Source organism: Vipera ursinii, assembly GCF_947247035.1.
Source record: "Vipera ursinii genome assembly, chromosome: 1".
In the NCBI taxonomy this organism is placed as follows: domain Eukaryota; kingdom Metazoa; phylum Chordata; class Lepidosauria; order Squamata; family Viperidae; genus Vipera; species Vipera ursinii.
This window is the reverse complement of record NC_139512.1, coordinates 189,358,520-189,377,214: the sequence shown is the minus strand read 5'-3', so window position 1 is coordinate 189,377,214 and position 18,695 is coordinate 189,358,520. Positions and strand designations below refer to the sequence as shown.

The following is an 18,695-nucleotide window of genomic DNA, read 5'->3' as shown; positions in this document are numbered from 1 at the left end:
CATTAATAGAAAGTTATGTGGAAGGGAAAAGTGTGGAAGAAAAAGATGCACAAGCAGCAGGGATGACCGCAGCCTGGAGAGGATTGTCAGGAAAAGGCCATTCAAAAGTGTTGGGGACTTTCACAAGGAGTGGACTGAGGCTGGAGTCAGTGCATCAAGAGCCACCACACACAGACGGATCCTGGACATGGGCTTCAAATGTCGTATTCCTCGTCAAGCCGCTCCTGAACAACAAACCTCAGAAGCGTCTTACCTGGGCTAAAGAAAAACAGACCTGGTGTGTTGCTCAGTGGTCCAAAGTCCTCTTTTCTGATGAGAGCAACTTTTGCATCTCATTTGGAAACCAAGGACCCAGAGACCCGGAGGAAGAATGGTGAGGCACACACTGCAAGATGCTTGAAGTCCAGCGTGAAGTTTCCAGTCTGTGTTGATTTGGGGAGCCATGTCATCTGCTGGTGTTGGTCCACTGTGCTTTATTAAGTCCAGGGTCAACGCAGCCATCTACCAGGAGATTTTGGAGCACTTCATGCTGCCTTCCGCAGATGAGCTTTATGGGGATGCTGACTTCATTTTCCAGCAGGACTTGGCACCTGCCCACACTGCCAAAAGCACCAAAACCTGGTTCAGTGACCGTGGGGTTACTGTGCTTGATTGGCCAGCAAACTTGCCTGACCTGAACTCCATAGAGAATCTATGGGGCATTGCCAAGAGAAAGATGAGACATGAGACCGAACAATGCAGAAGAGGTGAAGGCCGCTATTGAAGCATCCTGGTCTTCCATAACACCACAGCAATGCCACAGGCTGATAGCTTCCATGGCACGCCGCATTGAGGCAGTAATTGCTGCAAAAGGGGCCCAAACCAAGTACTGAGTACATATGCATGCATATACTTTTCAGAGGTCCGATATTGTTCTATGTACACTCCTTGTTTTATTGATTGCATGTAATATTCTAATTTTCTGAGATTGTGGATTTGGGGTTTTCATGAGCTGTATGCCATAATCATCACAATTATGACAAATCACGGCTTGAACTATCTTGCTTTGCATGTAATGAGTCTATCTCATATATTAGTTTCCCCTTTTAAGTTGCATTACTGAAATAAATGAACTTTTGCACAATATTCTAATTTTTCGACTTTCACCTGTATATGTCAGACTGGTGTTTGTTTGTAGATAATTGGCCACTGTTGAATGGGTTGGCTGCTTTCTTTCAACATGATATTCTTCTGTTTTTCAAGTTTAGGAACATAACCATGTTTACTACCATAGACATAGTAACAAAGGAAGTATCCTTTACATATGATTTAAGGGGTAAATAATTAAATAAAAATAACTTTCTTACATTTATCAATAATTTTTAGTTTATACATATCCTGGTTATTTTAACATTCAATTTTTATAGACTATCAAACTAATTAGTTTTTCCCAATTTTTAGTTTCCTATTAATATTTAAATTTAACATTTAATATTTATAATTTCCAAGTTTTAAATAACCACAGTTCCCTTTATCCCAATTCATCACAAAATCTAATGTTCAGGATACACGTCTTATCTACTTGAATATATTCTATTTCTCACCATCTTACATCAACTAATTAATAATAGTATAACATTATTTTCTATTAATTTCCAAATATCTTAAATTTAGTAACAAAAATTTATTTCAACATTAAATACTTCCTCTTTTTCTCTTGAAGTCTACTATCTCATATTTAAGCTAGTAATTTTTGTTATAGCAACTAAGTAAAAACAATTTATTACATTTATCGATAGATTTTTAGCTTATAGGTATCTTAATTACTTTTACAAACCTTTATAGCAAATCAATATTCAAATTTAACTTTTAATATTTATACTTCCAAGTTTCAAATGACCAATTTTCTTTACCTCAGCTCATAACAAAATCTAATATTCAGAGTACACATCTGTCTATTTGAGTATGTTCTATTTTGATCCTCACTAATAAGTCAAAACCTCAATTTTCTTCAGCAGTGTCAGGTTTCTTTATCCTTAGCATTGAAATTGGTTCCTTTACTCCCTTCAGTAATTCCTATTAATTCGTTTTCCACAATCATCAAATCTACCATGTTCAACCATCTCTTCCACTTATGCATACATTGCCCACATTCATTACCTCTTGAGAAACACTACAGGTAGTCCTTGAGTTATGACTGTAATGGAGTCTGCCCATTACAGTCATAACATTAATTGAATCCTGTTAAATGAACATTAATCAAATGCACAGGTTAAATGTGCATTAGGTACCCCAGGGGTGAGGAAGCTCATGGGGTATTGGTGCAGGAACAAGACTATCTCCTTCCAGCCACCCAAGGCTTCCCCGCATCCACTGAGATATCTCATACTCCCCTTCCCACCCTTTAGGGTCCCCACAGCTCAGGGCCAGGTGGCGGAAAAGTGGCTGTTTTCTCAGACGCCGATGAAACTGCTTTCTTTAGGTCTCATGTCCTTATACACGCTTCCGTGCTCTTTGGAAAAGCTTTTTTGCATGGAAGATGTAGGCCTCCAGGGACGCCAGATCTATTGCGCCACTGCAGGCTTGTCTTCTTTGGAAAAGGACTAAAAAACCTTTTCTTTTTAATTAATTAAAATAATTAAATTAGTAATTAAAATTAATTTTAATTATTTTATTTTTTTAATTTTTGTCAGCTGATAGATGTGTTTATCCAAAGCATGTTTAATCCTAGTAATATCTTCTAATAAACCACATTATCAGCTATGTTAAATTTAAATTTACCGACAAAGAATTAAAGGGAGAATTCTGTGGTCGCAGAAGCGACTGCTTGTGAAGGCTCCTACACTGGGGCTGAAAGGCGGAAGCAGAAGCAGTATGCTCGGTCCTATATTTGGGTAGACCAGGTTGCTCTGATTAAAAAAAACAAAACCACATTATCAGCTACTACAAATTGTACTGCACAGCCATTAACAGAACCTTGAATATATACATAAAATTAAATAGTCTCAACTAATTACTTATTTCAAAACAGAATCAGGTTTTAAAATATATATTTAATTATATCAAATATTTATTACAAAATGATGAAAACAGAAAACGTGCAGAAACAAACTGTTCTTGCTATACTATTGAAAAACAGTCTTTTCACGTTTCAGAAGATAGATCCCTGGATTCTCTTTTGCTAAAACTTTAATTGTGGTTGTAAAACTAAAGGCCTCTTTGCTGGGAAAAACACTCCTATGATACATTTAAGATTATAGATGTTTTGAATTCTGAGGATACATATTCATTCATTTAAAAATTCATCATTATTAACAATACATTAAACATGAATGAAACATGGGACTTTAAAAACAATTAAAATGCATCTCAAACCACATTCAGTACTGGACATTTAAATATATAGCCCTGTTGACTGCAAATGATAAAAGTTGTTTTAAGATCTGTACAATTTTAATATAATTGAGTAATACAGGTTTTCCTATAAATATATTAAAAGCTAGGTAAACAGATAAAAACACAACACTGAGAAACAATCATCACCCTATTTTCCTAAGCATCCTTTTCTTTCATTCACATATCTTCAAGAGAGATGGAATATTAAAAAAATAGAATTGTGCAACACATTCAAAAATCACATTCTGCCAGGTTAGAGTGCACTCTGAAAACAACTTTGGAAGCAGCCACATCATCTTGCAGAAAGCACAGCTATTTTGAAAGAGATGTACTTCACTCCCGCTCCTGTTACTGCAAATCACCTTCTTCAAATGCTTTGCACAATCCTAAAAAGACTTTTCTTACTAATTAAACTCTTACATTACATACAAGTTTTCATTTTGTAATTCTCCAGCTTTTACAGAATCTTTTATCCATTGCTCTGACACAATTTTAAACTTTTTCTTAAATGTCCTTCTAATGGTTTTTATTTTCTTCAAATCAGAATGATCTCCACTGATTACATGGGATACACCTTCCTCAAGCTGTGACACCACTTTTGCTCCATGAAAGCGAAGTATCAACTCTACGGTTAAACATCTGGTTTGATTTCGCCTGTCTCTTAAATTGCTCATTTCGTCAGAAAGGCTCAAGTAAATGGTTTGTTGCCTGAACATACTTAAGGAACTTTCCCAAGAATAACGGGCTTCTATGTCAGCAATCACATCCTGAAAAATCTCTTCAGAGGTATTAATTCTTGAGAACAATGACTTCAACTCTGGTGGATCAGTATCAGCTGTGAAACTATCACCATAAGTATCATATTCACAAGCAAAATGTTGCTTTGTTTCAGGAGACATGTGAATCATAAAAGCAGGCTGCCATGGCACAAACTTTCCAGCTTGGAAACACTGTAAAAGCCATTCTGCTCTCACAACATCATAATTATTGGAAGAAATAATATTTTTCACTCTAACATTCTCGGTCCCTGCCACAACACAATAAGTGTCAGGCCCAGGATTTTGAACTATGCTGCCACCATATTCTGCTACTTTGCTTTCCAGAGCATACTTTGAATAATGTTGTGTCCCAGTCATAATACAAAACTCAACATCTTCAAAAACATTAGAAACTTTGCTTATTTTAGAAAGGTCAGGTGCTTTAAAACGATCCATTAAACTGACTGCTTTTTTAATTTTTGCAACAGTTTTGCGCTTCTTTTCTTGTGGTTCATCCTCAACTATATCAAGGTGTTTTGTTGCAAGCTTCCCAGCAGCTTTACTTCTGAGTTGTTCTAGAAGGTCAACAGTCATACATTCATACCATTCTTTATCTTCCCTTATTCTTTCAATGCGTGGAAAGCGTAATGTGCATTCTGTTTTATACATATCACTACTCACAATCTCAGCAGCTTTAATCTGGACAATCACTGAATTACAAGGATCAATAAAGACTTGAGGCTTCTCAGCAGCACATAGGATATTACAAGGGGGAACCTTCCTATCGTATTTTTTCCAATATCTGGCCAATTTCAAACCAAGATCATACAATTCTCTCATGGTGCAACCGGAACCAACACGACAAATAGAATGGAATTTAGATGGTCTTTCACCGGGCAAAGGAGCCTCAGCAACTGCACATAAAAAATGAGATATCATGCCACCACGACGACCTTCGCCCCAGTAGCCTCCAATAATTAAAAGGTCCAGTTCGTCCATCAACCCACTGACATATTCTGGCTTAATCTTCAGCCATCCTTCCCCACGCTTATCTGGCTTGTAAATTGATATGGGGTCCTTTATTACAATTCCTTCTTCTCTGTTATCAATGGCTTCATTCAGGGCATCTACTACTTCTTTCTGTGTGTTTGCTTGAATTCTAGAAACAATCTGTACTCGACCAGGTATTGGTGTAAAAACTGTATTTAATATATTGCACCTTTTGCTCAGCATCTCATGACCCAACTTTTGGTCATTGACCATAAGAACATCAAATACACAGAAGCATTTTTGTAATTCAGAATCATCCACCATCCTTATGCTTCCTTTCTGCATAAAAGTCTGGGTGGTGGGATTATAGGCCATCATTTCACCATCCAGAATGCAGTTTTGAATATTTTTAAAGACCTGATGAATGAAAGGAGTCAATGAACCTTGAAGGGGAGAAGCACCAAACTGCTGAGTGTAATCATACCCATTTCTGGAAAAGTATTTGTAAACATCTCCATCTTTGTGCATCTGCATTCGTTCACCATCTAATTTGGTTTCTATATAAAAAGTCTGATTTTTCATTTGTTTCTCAATTTGGTGCACACTGGCAATAGAAGCAAGCATTGGCTTAAAGGCAGAAAATAATATAATAGAAGCATCACTAAGTGATACTGAAGGATTATGCAGCTGCCTACAAACCTTTTCCAAATCTGTTGTGACACTGTGCAATTCTGCAGCATCAGAATGGAAAATAGAAAACAAAGTTTGCTGGCTGACACCAAGTTTCAAATCCTTTATGATCATCCTGATCAACCACTTCTGTTCTAGTGCTGAGCTCTGAGTTATTAACTGAAGAAGGCTATTCTTGACTAGACCCTTCCTTTTGGCAGCATTATTATTAGAAACTGAATCTAGAAGATCATTCACTTGTTGTATGGTCAGTTGGCCTTGGTTGATGCATCTTGATTTCAAAACAAAGTAGGCAATCATAGCAAAGTCTCCAACATTTCCTTGTGAGCCAGTGGGTGTTCGAAAATTTAAAAGTTTTAAAGCGTCTTTTCCATCTTTGGGTAAATTTAGCAATTCAATATATAGCTTAGCAAGCATTGTTTCTTTAATTCCGTAAGCCATCCTCTCTCTTTCCAACTGCGGAAGAATAAGCCTCATTGCAGGATAAAAAGAATCTGTCACATCCTTCTCATTTTTATGAAGAGCATCATGAAATTTCCTCCAGGAATCTAGAAAATCCTTGAAATATTTTATTTTATCTGATCGGGATTTGCACTTCTGTATTCGTTCTAATGTTGAACAGAGATCTGCAAATGGGACTTGTGATGCTACAGTTAGCTTGGAAGATGAATGTGAAGTGGGGACTGAAGCCATCTTAGATGTTTTTTTCTCTACAAAAAGAAACAACCAAAGAAAGAACGTTAAACTCAAAGCAATACATTTAGTCTTACTCTCTGGCTCCAGCTATGCCAAAGTGATCTATATGTGGTTAGAAACATGTTCAGAATATCAGAATATCATCAGATGATGTACAAGGGCAAAGCCAAATGCCACCTCAGAAACTAAATAAAAGAGTTTTAGGCTGCAGTGTTATATACTCTGTAAGCAAAGAAGCTTCCCGTTTTATTTTTACTATATTGTTTCTTTCCATATCCAGTTATTCTAAATTTATAGTCTTAAATTACTTTACCTTTGAAGGTATTTTTTGCTACATGAGGATATAGTAGCACTACATGGCAACACAGTGAGGAAAACTGAGCAAACACTGATTATGAAGTGTATTAATTGAGGCATAAAGCTACATGTGCCCTCACCAGTGATGCTCCCAAAGTCCTTTGTAAGTCAACAAATGTTAATGTTTAATGAGATAGAATGGCAGCAGGTGACGAAGGGACTACTACAGGCAGCATGCTCTACTTGTATTCTTCTTCTTCTTTTTTTTTGTTTTTTGCTTTCTGCATCCAGCATCCTTAGACCCAGAGGATTAGAGAGACAGTTTGGTGTAATGGTTAAGGTCCTGACCTAGAAACCAGGAGACTGAATTCTAGTCCCACCTTAGGCATGAAAGCTGGCTGGGTGACTTTGGACCATTCTCTCAACACAACCCACCTCACAGGTTTGTTATTGTAGGGAAAATCAGTGGAGGGAGTAGCATATTGTATGTTCACTACTTTAAGTCTTAAGTCTTCACTACTTAAGTAATAAAGGCAGGATAAAAATCTAATAAAGAAATAAAAATATAGAGCCAATTATCCTGTTGCCCTTGAGATGCTGATCCAACAGAATTCTGCTGCTCAGAAAGAGAGCAGATGAAGATAGCCAGGTGCTTAATCTAGAGCAGGGGTATCAAACCCAATCACATTGGGGGCTGTATTGTATCGGGATTTGTTTTGCCCTGGCGGGGCTGGGGTACATGTAGTCTACATGGGCCGCATGTTTGAGTGGCCACATAGGTCACTCTGGCAACTAGGTCCACTCTGTGCTAGGCCACCTGCAAGGGAGAATACTGGACCAGTCTTTCCCATTCTCCTACCATGACTGCCCTCTTTGATGAGACACAGAATGCTGCCAAAACTCAGCACTCGCCAGACTGGGAGAATAAACCAACACAATCTGCCACACCAGATTTGTCTTCTAAGTAATTATATTTTGTCCTGCCTTTTTATCTATAACTCACGGCAGCAAACCTATCTAATACATCTGTTTTCCCACAACAACTCTGTGAGGTGGACTCAGCTGATAGTGACTGCCTCAAAGTCACCTAGTCATCTTTTACTCCCAAGGGAGACTGAGAATTAAGTCTTTCCTGGTTTCTAAACCAGAACCTTTATTCTACATCAAACTTGTTGTCATTTCCACAGCCTGTTAACTGGAGATCAGAGAAACTTCAGCAATCATATTTGGAGGATGAGAAGTGATTAAGTAATCATTAACACATTTCTGACCCACAGAGAAGGCACCCTGAACACATATTTCCCTATTTTTTTAAACTATATTTTAAATCTATGGTAAATACAATAGTTATATTTTCAACTTCTTTTGGCAGAAGCTGTGCCCTGTCATCTACCTGTTTCATCTTGTATCAAGATAACATTGGTGTGACAGCCAGAGGCTGCTGTGCATATGTTCCTGCTCCAATCCTTGCCTACTGATCTTCAGGGCCATTTGCCTTATAGCAGTAGGAAAATCTGGATTCACTGAATGAGTTCATCAGCCATGTCTCCAACATTCTGTGCCAATTCTGGCAACAGACCTCAGGCAGCCAAGAGGAATGGCAAGAAAAGCGTGTTTGGGCAGCTGTTCTTTAAGCACCAATTCTCCTACCCAATTTATTTATTTGATTTTATATACCGCCCTATTCCCGAAGGACTCAGGGAGGTTTACAGGGTGAGTTAAAACAATACAAATAAGTACAATTTAAAATAGAATTAAATTAAGACTAGCCCACAATTAAACAAATTAAAATTAAAATTAAAATTAAATTAAAATTAAATTAAAAACCCCTCAGTCCAGGCCAGCAAGATCAAACAACCAAATTTTAAGTTTTAATACTGTAGGATCAAGGACTTTTGGAGAAAGAGGAGGCATTCTTAACTGTCAGCCCTCCCAGAATAATATTGCTCATTTAGCTATGCCAGATTTTTTTGTTTGTTCAATTTCTATACCTGCCCAACTCAACCAAGTGACTCTGAGTGGCTTAGAATTCTAAAATTATAAATCAATTTAAAGATATTAAAACAATAAAAACATCCACAACATAAATAAGTATAAACAGCAGCCATGATGATTAATCAACTAATAGTAAAGCCAACGGGGCCCCTTAACACATTCCTAATCCCAGGTCTGGGTACACAGCCAGGTTTTTCAAGCTTTGCAAAAAGCCAAAAGGGTTGGGGCAAACAAGATGAAGCACAGTACTGCCTAATTAGCAGGGTTGGGTGGGTACAGCTTTTGACCCATTTCCAGCAGCCCTCCACAACATTATTACTATACAGGTAGTCCTCGGTTTATGCCCATAATTGAGCTTGCAATTATGGCCCTAGGTCATGATGTCTTCAAGAGCGTCACCATGTGATTGGCCCCAATTTTATGATGGCTTTTGCAGCATGTGTTAAGCAAACATGGTAGTTAATTGAATGCTGCAGCCATTAAGCAAACCCACTGTTTACTATGGAAACTTCTTTGCCAGAAACCAGAAAACCAGTTTTGGCAAAAACATAAATCATGGTTGTGTGACTGCAGGGCATTGCAAACAACCATAAATGGATTTTAACTTTTAATCTGTATTAATTTATTACTGGCACTGTTTAATTACTTTTTAATAATTTTTAATTTTTGTATCTTGTTTTTATGTATTGCCCTGTTCACCACCCTGAGTCCTTCGGGAGAAGGGCGGTATACAAATTAAATAAATAAATACATAAATAAATAAATAAATAAATAAATAAATAAATAAATAAATAAATAAATAAATAAATAAATGCAGGCTGATTGTCATGTGACCATGGGAGGGGCAGCCTTTAGAACTCTGAAACTGAAGGGGTCTGTTGTAACTTCAATCACTAAGCAACCCAGTTGTAAGTTATGGACTACCTATACATACTCATGCATAAGCCTTGAAATTTAAGTGCCAAAGTACATAAAAAAATTGGGTTCGGCTTATTCATAGATGACTGTGTTCACAAGTGCATAAGGTTACATTTTAAAGTACCAGTGTATATGTTTATATATGTCCATCTGCAGATACTGTAAGCCAATCCTTGAACTTTTAACTTTTCACCCAAAAATAAACCATCTGCAGAGAAGCAAAATGTGGGATTGACTTATTGGCAAGTGGCACATTTTTCATACTACTTTGGTTAAACATTCTAGTGTTGGCTTATTCACGAGCATATATGTGCCAAAGTTTATCCTCATTCACCGGCAGATTACACGCCACAGCGCTTACTCCACAGGGCGAGCCAGCACTACTGGAGGACAGCAAGGCGGGAGTAGGTCTCTTGCTTTCAGTTCTCCAATCTCACTGCCTAATTATTTTGAAGGAGCAGTGACAAAAAAAGAGAGGCTCTCTTTATCAGCCATGACGAAGGAGGCGGCGGCGGCGGCTGCAGGAGGAAAAATGGGCTGGGATGTTCACCCACACATTTTTACCCCACCCTCCATTCCGCCTCTTCCGCAGCGGGTAAGAGAGGTCAACCAAAATAATGAAGGAAAATATTCAGGGCTCCTCCATTTCTGTGCCGTAATGGAGTTGTTGTGGGTTCCCGCTGGAGGGGGAGGGGGGAGAGACAGAGAACGGCACCTCCGCATTCCACGGCGAACCGCAGCCTATTAAAGCGCCACTCCTGGAACTTCACAGGAACGGTTCGGAAGTTGCCATAGAAACAGGAAGGCCGGCCTGCCTGCCCTCGAGCCCGAGAAAGTCCCCTCTGGCCACTTTCTGCTTGCGTTCGCAAACCGGCGCGCAGCGCTCTTTCGGTCGGTTCAAGGAGCTCCGTCGTCCTTACTCGTTGCCCGGAAGCACTTGTGACGTCGATTCGCTTTCCCGGAAGTGACGGCCGAGCGAGTCAAACCCGGTCCAAGAGGAGGAAGGACAGGATGCGGGGTATCCCGTCCCGGGCAGCGATGAGGTTGGTGTGCCGGGACTCCGCTGGTTCGAGGAGAGGCCTGCGCGCTTAGCTAGGAAGCCGACTGGCGCCGTCGTCCTCTCCCTTCGAGGTGGGGGAAGCAGCCGTCTGGGTCTCCTCCAGGGGCCCGTGGCCTCGGCCGCCGCCAGGTCCATCGAGCCCTTCGCCTCCTGGCTCGCGGAGGCTCCCTCTCTTCGTGCCGCTGGAGTCGACGCCGTGCGTTTCTCTACAACAGGGGTCTTCAAACTTGGCCCTTTTATGACTTGTGGACTTCAACTCCCAGAATTCCTCAGCCAGCAAAGCTGGCTGAGGAATTCTGGGAGTTGAAGTCCACAAGTCATAAAAGGGCCAAGTTTGAAGACCCCTGCTCTAGAAAGTCCCCGGGGTGGGCGGAAAGGGCTGCTCACGTGTAGTTCTCCTCTCGAAAACATTTCCTCGCTGCCTCGTACTCGAGGCAGGAGAATTTTCTGAGGTCTTTCGAAAAGGACATTTCACCGCGGCGTTCCGAAATAGGGCTTTCCCCCTCATCCCTTAAACGACTCTGGAGGCTGGAATTTCTAGTTCTGACTTTCTGGATTGCCCCAGATTGGGAAAGGTTGGCCCTAGTTAACAGTTAACGACGTGATAGTCTTTCTGAGATTAGCCTCTTTTAGCCTAGGCTAGCCTCTTGTCTGAATCGCTTCCATGATTGTTTTTAAGCCAAACGTACATTGGAAGATCAAACTGCCGATCTTTTGTAATAATACATCAGGTTTGGCCAGAAGAGAACCACTGAAAAGGATTGCCGCTGTGGTTTCGCCAGTTAAGTGGGTGAAGTGCTGGTTCAACTAGTAAAAGTGGATCACAGTGTAGTTCTTTTCAGACAGTCACGTTTTCTTATGGCTTACTAAACAGTAAAATAATGCTTACTAAAATATTTAATGCATTTAGTAGAATTCGTGAACAGTAAGAACATTTCAAAACAAATATAGTAGTACAGCAATTGAAATAGTTGCTCTTCGAACTTCTTTATTTTCTGTCCTAGCTCCGTTACTAAATCCTGTGGGCATTCTTTGTTATAAAACAGTACCTGATCTAAAGTTGAAAGGAGATGGCTTATGTAAGAGACATTTTCTTCAAGAAGTTGATCTTTAGGTATGAATGCATCAGCTGTCTTGTGTTTCTATTGTCATATATTACCATGTAGTTTCTCCAGTCAGTGCCAAATTCTTTACCTGGTTTGTTTATTTACATTACATTAGATTGCTAATAAATATTTTAGCTCATAACCAGAAAATATTTAGGTCTGGAAAAATACTGGCTTATTTCAGAAATACAATAGGCTTCCTTTAGAGTACACAAACGAGCACACCGAAGCCTTTGTGATATTCAGTTATATCACAAATGCATTATTAGAGCGAGTTGAAGCGATTTGCACAGTTGAGAACGAGCACACCGAAGCCTTTGTGATATTCAGTTATATCACAAATGCATTATTAGAGCGAGTTGAAGCGATTTGCACAGTTGAGATACCACTAGCAGATATATAAGGTATAGTTCTCCCATGTTTTTGTATGAAACGTTGCATGGGGCCAATTTAAACTGTTTTCTCCATGCTATTATTGTAAAACATAGCGTATTGTTCTTCTGTATTATATAGAATATTCTGTAGATATTCCTTCCAATTATTTGCACTAATGTAAACTTCAGAATACCACCATGGTATTAAAAAATAATGCTAGCAGTTAGGACAGTTGTTTTATTTGATTAGTTTAAGAACAAATATTGAAGGATTTTATGGTAAAGCGGATTGTATTTGTATTTCCAAGCAATAGCTTAACTTTGTGGACAATCTGCAACAAATTTGATTTGAAACCTTAGATTTATGTACTATAACTCTAACCCTATAGTAGAACTGACTTTGTAACATTGTTTATAGAATTTAAATTTAGTATGATCTAGAAACCAATTTTTGTCTTGTAAAACAAGCTGGTCAGCTTCAAATAAATCAGTTTCCAATATGGTTTGTGGATCTGACTTGTTTATTATTATTTAGCCCAAAGCTGAACATTATCTTAAAATTAAATATTCTAGAAATTGAGAACATGTGAGAAAGTAGGAAAGGTATCTTATTGCCATCTGTGTTTTTGAGTCTGCCTATCTTCTTTTGAGTTTAATTATCAGAGAACAATTAAATGATTCTCACGATGCTGCAGGTAACACACATCAGGCTTAACAGCTGAAAAATTAATGAAATCTGCAGAATATTTTTCTAAAAAATCTAGATTCTTTATAACTACTGGTAATATTTCATCTCTTTGTCACTTATTACTAAGGAACAAATATAGGATAAGCACTACTTTAAACGTATATTTTGCAGGGCTGGGATAATCACAAGAATCAACAGTAATGATTATTATTTTAAAAGAGTGAAGAGAAACCAGAACTAAAATAATATTGTAAAATTAATATTACTGTTGCAGTTGTACAGTTCCAAGATTAGGACATAGATGGATGATAAATAAAGTAATCCCAATGAAAAGTCTATGACTGCAGCCATGGTAGTAGTTTATAATAGTTTGAAATAAAAGTGTAATACTGTTACTTTTAGTGTGCAAGGTTATCATGCACATAAGTTATGCTGCTTGGCAATCCCAATTACCATATTTGTTAGAAATCTGATAAAAGTTTTTTAAAAAAACTAAATACCAGATGAGAAGGTATTACTTTTGAGAGGTGGATTAATTATCCTATGCACAAAACCATCATTATGCTTTTAAGTACCAACCCTGTAGGGGCTGAAGAAAGATATTCCAAATTCATGGGTGTTGATATAATGTTTCTAGATTCCTGAATGGTGAGATGTTTGTGATATTTTCCTCAAGTCATTTTTTGGTATGAGAATAGAATATAAATATAAATAGAACCTTGGAGGTCTTCTAGTCCAGCCCCCTTCTCAAGCAGAAGCACCTATACCATCTCAGACAGGTGATTGTTTAGACTCTTCTTAAAAATCTCTAGTGATGGAGTGTCCACGATTTCTGGAGGCAAGCTGTTCCATTGGTTGATTGTCCTCACTGTCAGGAAGTGCCTCCTTAATTCCAGGTTGCTTCTCTCTTTGATCAGTTTCCAACCATTGTTTCTCGTCCTTCCCTCTGGTGCTCTGGTGAACAAAGTGACCCCCTCTTCCTTGGGCAGCTCCTCAGATACTGGAATACTGCTATCATGTCTCCCCTATTTCTTCTTTTCTTTAGATTAGCCAAACCCAAGTCCTGCAGCCGTTCTTCATATGTTTTAGTCTCCAGGCCTTTGGTCATCTAAATGGTCTTCTCTGATTTTTTTCCAAAGTCTCAACATCTTTTTTGTGATATGGTATTCCAGGTGTGGTCTTACTAGGATTTTATAAAGCGGTAATAATACTTCACAAGCTCTTGATCCTATGCCTTTATTTATACAACCCAGCATTGTATTAGCTTTTTTGGTTGCTTGCTGCACACTGCTGGCTCATAGTCAAGTGATTGTCCACTAGGACTCCAAGGTCCCTCTCACAGTTAATTGTTTTTGAGCCAGGTCTAGCCCAATCTGTACTTGTACCTTTGATTTTTCCTGCCTAAATATAAAACTGCTTTTCACCACATTGAAACATTTTGTTGGATAGGACCCATTGTTTAACTTTGTCAAGATCTTTTTGGATCCTGAGTTTGTCTTCTGGGGTGTTGGCTACTCCTGTCAATTTGGTGTCATCTACAAATTTGATGAATTCGTCTTCAATTTCCTCATTTAAGTCATTTATGAAGATATTTATGTATCTAAAGTATTTTTGGTATGATATTGGCTAAAGTTTGTGTGATTCAGTATGAGAATGGAAGCACATCAGTGCAGTTCCTGGTTCTCTGATCCAGCTGCAGTCTATTCCAATACTATTCTTGATGGTACTTCAACTGTAAACACCTGGTTTGAGGGACATAAGAATATTGCAGCTGGAATGGCCATCTGACTTTCAAACAGTTCATTAATTCATTCATTCATTATATTTCTATATCACCCTAAGTAATTCCATGTAGTTTATGATATAAACCTTTTTAGGGGAGTAGGAAGCTGCACTGGGCTGGATGAGACAGGAAACTGCTACATGGCCATAATTCTGCTCATGCTATTTTGGATTAAACCATTATCTAGTTGTACACTTCATTGGTAGCCCTGGAAGTTTTTTTTCCAGCAAATTTTTGTCAAAATTGAAGTAAATAGATTTGCCCATAAAACTTTAAAGTATGCCTAATCATTATTAGGCTAATATAGATATTACTGGATGATAGTGGTTATTTAAAATTTCTTTGAATCAATACTAAAAGTTCAGCACTTATTAAGTTTCTACTGAAGAACCTTATTAATTATTTAAAAATGTTAATGTGTTGCTGTTCAACCTAGAAGGCTGCTAGAATAGCTTATGTGTTAATTGAAGTCAGTAAATACCCACAGGCCGATAGTTTGAAATGACGCAACCCAAATAGGATGTTAAGGGAAAAGGATGAAAAGATTAACTTAATATGAAAGCTTGTATCATCAGAATTTGTCATTTTCTCATAATCTGCATTTGGATATGATTAAAAGCTAGAAATTTTACCCCTGAAATATAGTAGGCGAGATAGTAATATAACCATTCTAGCAAGCTTCAGTGAAGATGTTTTCATTCCTTAAAGAACTATCACTATTAGAAGAACATATGGCTTTGTGAAAGTTTTAAAAGTTAAAAAAGTCTTAGTTATATTACATATTTTAGAAAGATAATACAACTTCTGACATCACTAAGTTTGAAAAATGGCGTTTTTTCCCCTATATGTTTTTTTTTAAAAAAAAAATCAGTGGAAATATTTGCTGGCCTGGAAATCTGCCCTATAAAGCAAGCAGGGTTGATCTTCCATGACTTATCCATTTCTACATTTACATGCTCAGTAGTCTAGACTAGAGTATGTATATTATATTCTATTCAGTTTCCGTATAAATGGGAGGATCTAAATGGGGTTCTGTTTTATGTCCATGTCCCAGCTCTGGTATCTATTGAATTGTCAGGAAGAGAGGAGATCACAAGATACAGAAGTCTGAAGAAATACTTAGGTCTTGAATGGCAGAATTATCTAAACCTAAGTTATAAAATAGAATGGTGTTGCATAAAGGTAAGGCATCAGTTGCTACCTAAACATGCCAAGTAGGATTTTGAGTTCCCACAGCTGCTTTCTTGATAGATGGAATGGCTAGCTGTATAAATTTTATTAATTCATTGTTTTTACCATAATTTATTAAATGAGCCACAATTTCTAGATTAGCACAGCATACTAAACCAGAAATTATGGTTTCTGAATTACACTTAATGCAGCACTCAGCCATAATGTAGCTTATTTTACTTTGTTTAAAGTATTATATTGATTGACCCAGCCAATGTGGGCTTTTGGTAGAAGACCATAACCTATTATGAAAATATGTCATTTGTCTGCAGTTGAATACTGCTTACATAAGCTATGATGTTATCCTGATTCTTCACTTGCCTTCCTTTTTCCTACAGCACCTTCTGTATCTTGTATCTCACATCTAGGCCAAAGTTGATCTTTTCTTTTACCTTCAGGTAATACATTAGGAAAAGTCTGTGATGCCTATTCTACCACTTCCATGCATTTGTTTTTACCATCTTACACACTTAAATAGTAATTTGCGAAACAGAGGTGGTACTTGGCATTGCTTTTGAAAGTTCTTTGGAACATGTAGGAGTACAAATATTGCACTTGTCTATGTCTCATTAAAGGAGTCAAGGCTACTCCCATGGAGTCACAGCTACTCTCATGTCTTTGGGGAAGCACTGCCCTGTTTTCTCCACTTAATATATTTTGTGTTCCAGCTTGCAATTCCTTTGAAAAATTATAGGCAGCATGTTTTTGTAGTAAGATCGTCTCTTATAACCCATCCTTTCAAGCTTTAGAACAGTGTAGTGTGCTGAAAGCAAGAATAGGAAGTTGGTAAAAATCAGCTATCTCAAGGCATAGCCAAAGAAAGGCATTCATTTGTTGAGATTGTATGGCAGGCAATGAAGGTCCTGTCTTGTTTCATACTAGGGCAAAACCAATATTGAACACAGCACTGCCCTTATACACTAACTAATAGTTCTTTCCAACTAATGAGTTTTAATTGCTACTGCAAGCTGGTATCTCTGTACATGGATTTGAATGAAGGAATTTTGATTAAATCTAGTTAAACTGGTTTTCTCTTTTGAGGTGAGTGGGGAAAGAGAACAAATTTAATTTGCTTTGATTTAGAACACATCAGTCAAACCTAAGGAGAGAAAGGGCTGAAGCTCTCAACCTTCCTTATCTCTATTTTCTCTGTCTTTTATTTATGAATTTTTAAATTAATTTTCTTTTTAATTTGTTTAATTAATACACTTTTCAAGTGCCTTAGATGAGACACTTTGTTTTATTTTTCAAAAACAGCTCAGATTACCAGAGCAACCTATTTTTTCTGATATATTATGCTTACTATTTGTTTTGCTTTACTTTTTTGTTCATGTTGTTTTAAGCTTAAGTGTATTTTCTTCTTTCAGGATTCATGTGGACTAGAGAGATTCATTGGCTACTATAATGGAAAAATCATGGATGCTTTGGACTTCCATTGAAAAATGGCTGCTTGCTTTGGTGTCATGGTCCTGGGGTGTCTGCCGTATTTCTCTCTTACCTTTGATAGTGACTTTTCATTTGTATGGTGGCCTGATTTTACCTCTGTTAATATTTGTATCTATCACAGGTATATTATATAAATTCCAGGATGTGTTGCTTTATTTCCCTGAGCAACCCTCTTCATCACGACTCTATGTTCCCATGCCTACTGGCATCCCACATGAGAATATCTTTATCAAAACCAAAGATGGTGTGTTGCTCAACCTAATTCTTCTCAGATTCACGGGTGATAATTCCTCATATTCTCCTACTATTATTTATTTTCATGGGAATGCAGGCAACATTGGTCATCGACTACCAAATGCTTTATTGATGCTGGTAAACCTGAAAGTAAATTTATTATTGGTTGACTATAGAGGCTATGGGAAGAGTGAAGGAGAAGCAAGTGAGGATGGCATCTATTTAGATTGTGAGGCTGTTCTAGATTATGTGATGACTAGATCAGATCTTGACAAGACAAAAATTTTTCTTTTTGGCCGTTCTTTGGGGGGAGCAGTTGCTATTCACCTGGCCTCTGAAAATTCTCATAGGATTTCTGCCATCTTGGTGGAGAATACATTCCTTAGTATCCCACATATGGCCAGCACTCTGTTTTCTTTCTTCCCTATGAGGTACCTTCCTTTATGGTGCTATAAGAACAAGTTCCTGTCTTACAGAAAAATCTCTCAGTGCAGGATGCCTTCACTCTTCATTTCTGGACTTGCTGACCAATTGATTCCTCCAGTTATGATGAAGCAACTTTATGAACTTTCTCCTGCTCGGACTAAAAGATTGGCAATATTTCCAGATGGAACTCATAATGACACTTGGCAGTGCCAAGGCTACTTTACTGCACTCGAACAGTTTATCAAAGAAGTTATAAAAAGCCACTCCCCTGAAGAAATGGCAAAAATGACATCTAATGTAACAATAATATAATTGTAATTCCAATCTGTCTTTCTGATACAACTGCATTGTACCTGGATTTGTGGGAAGTGATCATTAATTACCATTTTTAAAATGTGTATTCTGTCTGTATCTTAAAAAAGTGAAATTAAACATGGAGACATCTACTGATTTATGATCCAACATAGTTTTTACACTGCATTGTAAACAAATAAAACTTCTATTTGTTTTAATAAAATTAGTTTTTTTTATTTTAGGAAAAGGCATTTTAACACATTTGTTACTGAATGTTCTGGATCTGAGGGAAGAATAAAGGAGTTCAGTACAGTGTGTATGTTAGCTCCCTGGAT

The 18,695-nt window shown here is 37.7% G+C and overlaps 2 protein-coding genes across 8 annotated transcripts; one reads left to right on the top strand and one right to left on the bottom strand.

The window, feature by feature from the left end:
- Positions 1–3,012: 3,012 nt before the first annotated feature.
- Positions 3,013–10,645, bottom strand: LIG4 (DNA ligase 4). Of its 2 annotated transcripts, none has more exons than XM_083349151.1 (2): positions 10,435–10,645; positions 3,013–6,523 (listed from the first exon to the last, which is right to left on the bottom strand). In XM_083349151.1, the coding sequence occupies exon 2, from the start codon at positions 6,504–6,506 to the stop codon at positions 3,792–3,794; it is 2,715 nt and encodes a 904-aa protein (XP_083205277.1). In that variant the 5' UTR covers positions 6,507–6,523; positions 10,435–10,645; the 3' UTR covers positions 3,013–3,791. The 2 variants fall into 2 exon arrangements, with proteins under 2 accessions (XP_083205277.1, XP_083205278.1); XM_083349152.1 differs by lacking the exon at positions 10,435–10,645 and adding an exon at positions 8,200–8,350.
- On the top strand, positions 10,304–18,568 carry ABHD13 (abhydrolase domain containing 13). 6 transcript variants are annotated; one of them, XM_083349157.1, is made up of 4 exons: positions 10,699–10,762; positions 11,784–11,893; positions 16,299–16,358; positions 17,328–18,568. In XM_083349157.1, the coding sequence occupies exon 4, from the start codon at positions 17,365–17,367 to the stop codon at positions 18,376–18,378; it is 1,014 nt and encodes a 337-aa protein (XP_083205283.1). In that variant the 5' UTR covers positions 10,699–10,762; positions 11,784–11,893; positions 16,299–16,358; positions 17,328–17,364; the 3' UTR covers positions 18,379–18,568. The 6 variants fall into 6 exon arrangements, with proteins under 6 accessions (XP_083205285.1, XP_083205280.1, XP_083205283.1 ...); XM_083349155.1 differs by lacking the exon at positions 16,299–16,358; XM_083349158.1 differs by lacking the exon at positions 11,784–11,893 and having other exon boundaries at positions 10,714–10,762.
- The last annotated feature ends 127 nt before the right edge of the window (positions 18,569–18,695 follow it).

What these genes read in the sequence shown, in the direction of transcription:
- ABHD13 (XM_083349159.1), top strand. Translation starts at nt 17,365, where the DNA reads ATGGAAAAATCATGGATGCTTTGGACTTCCATTGAAAAATGGCTGCTT.
- LIG4 (XM_083349151.1), bottom strand. Translation starts at nt 6,506, where the DNA reads ATGGCTTCAGTCCCCACTTCACATTCATCTTCCAAGCTAACTGTAGCA.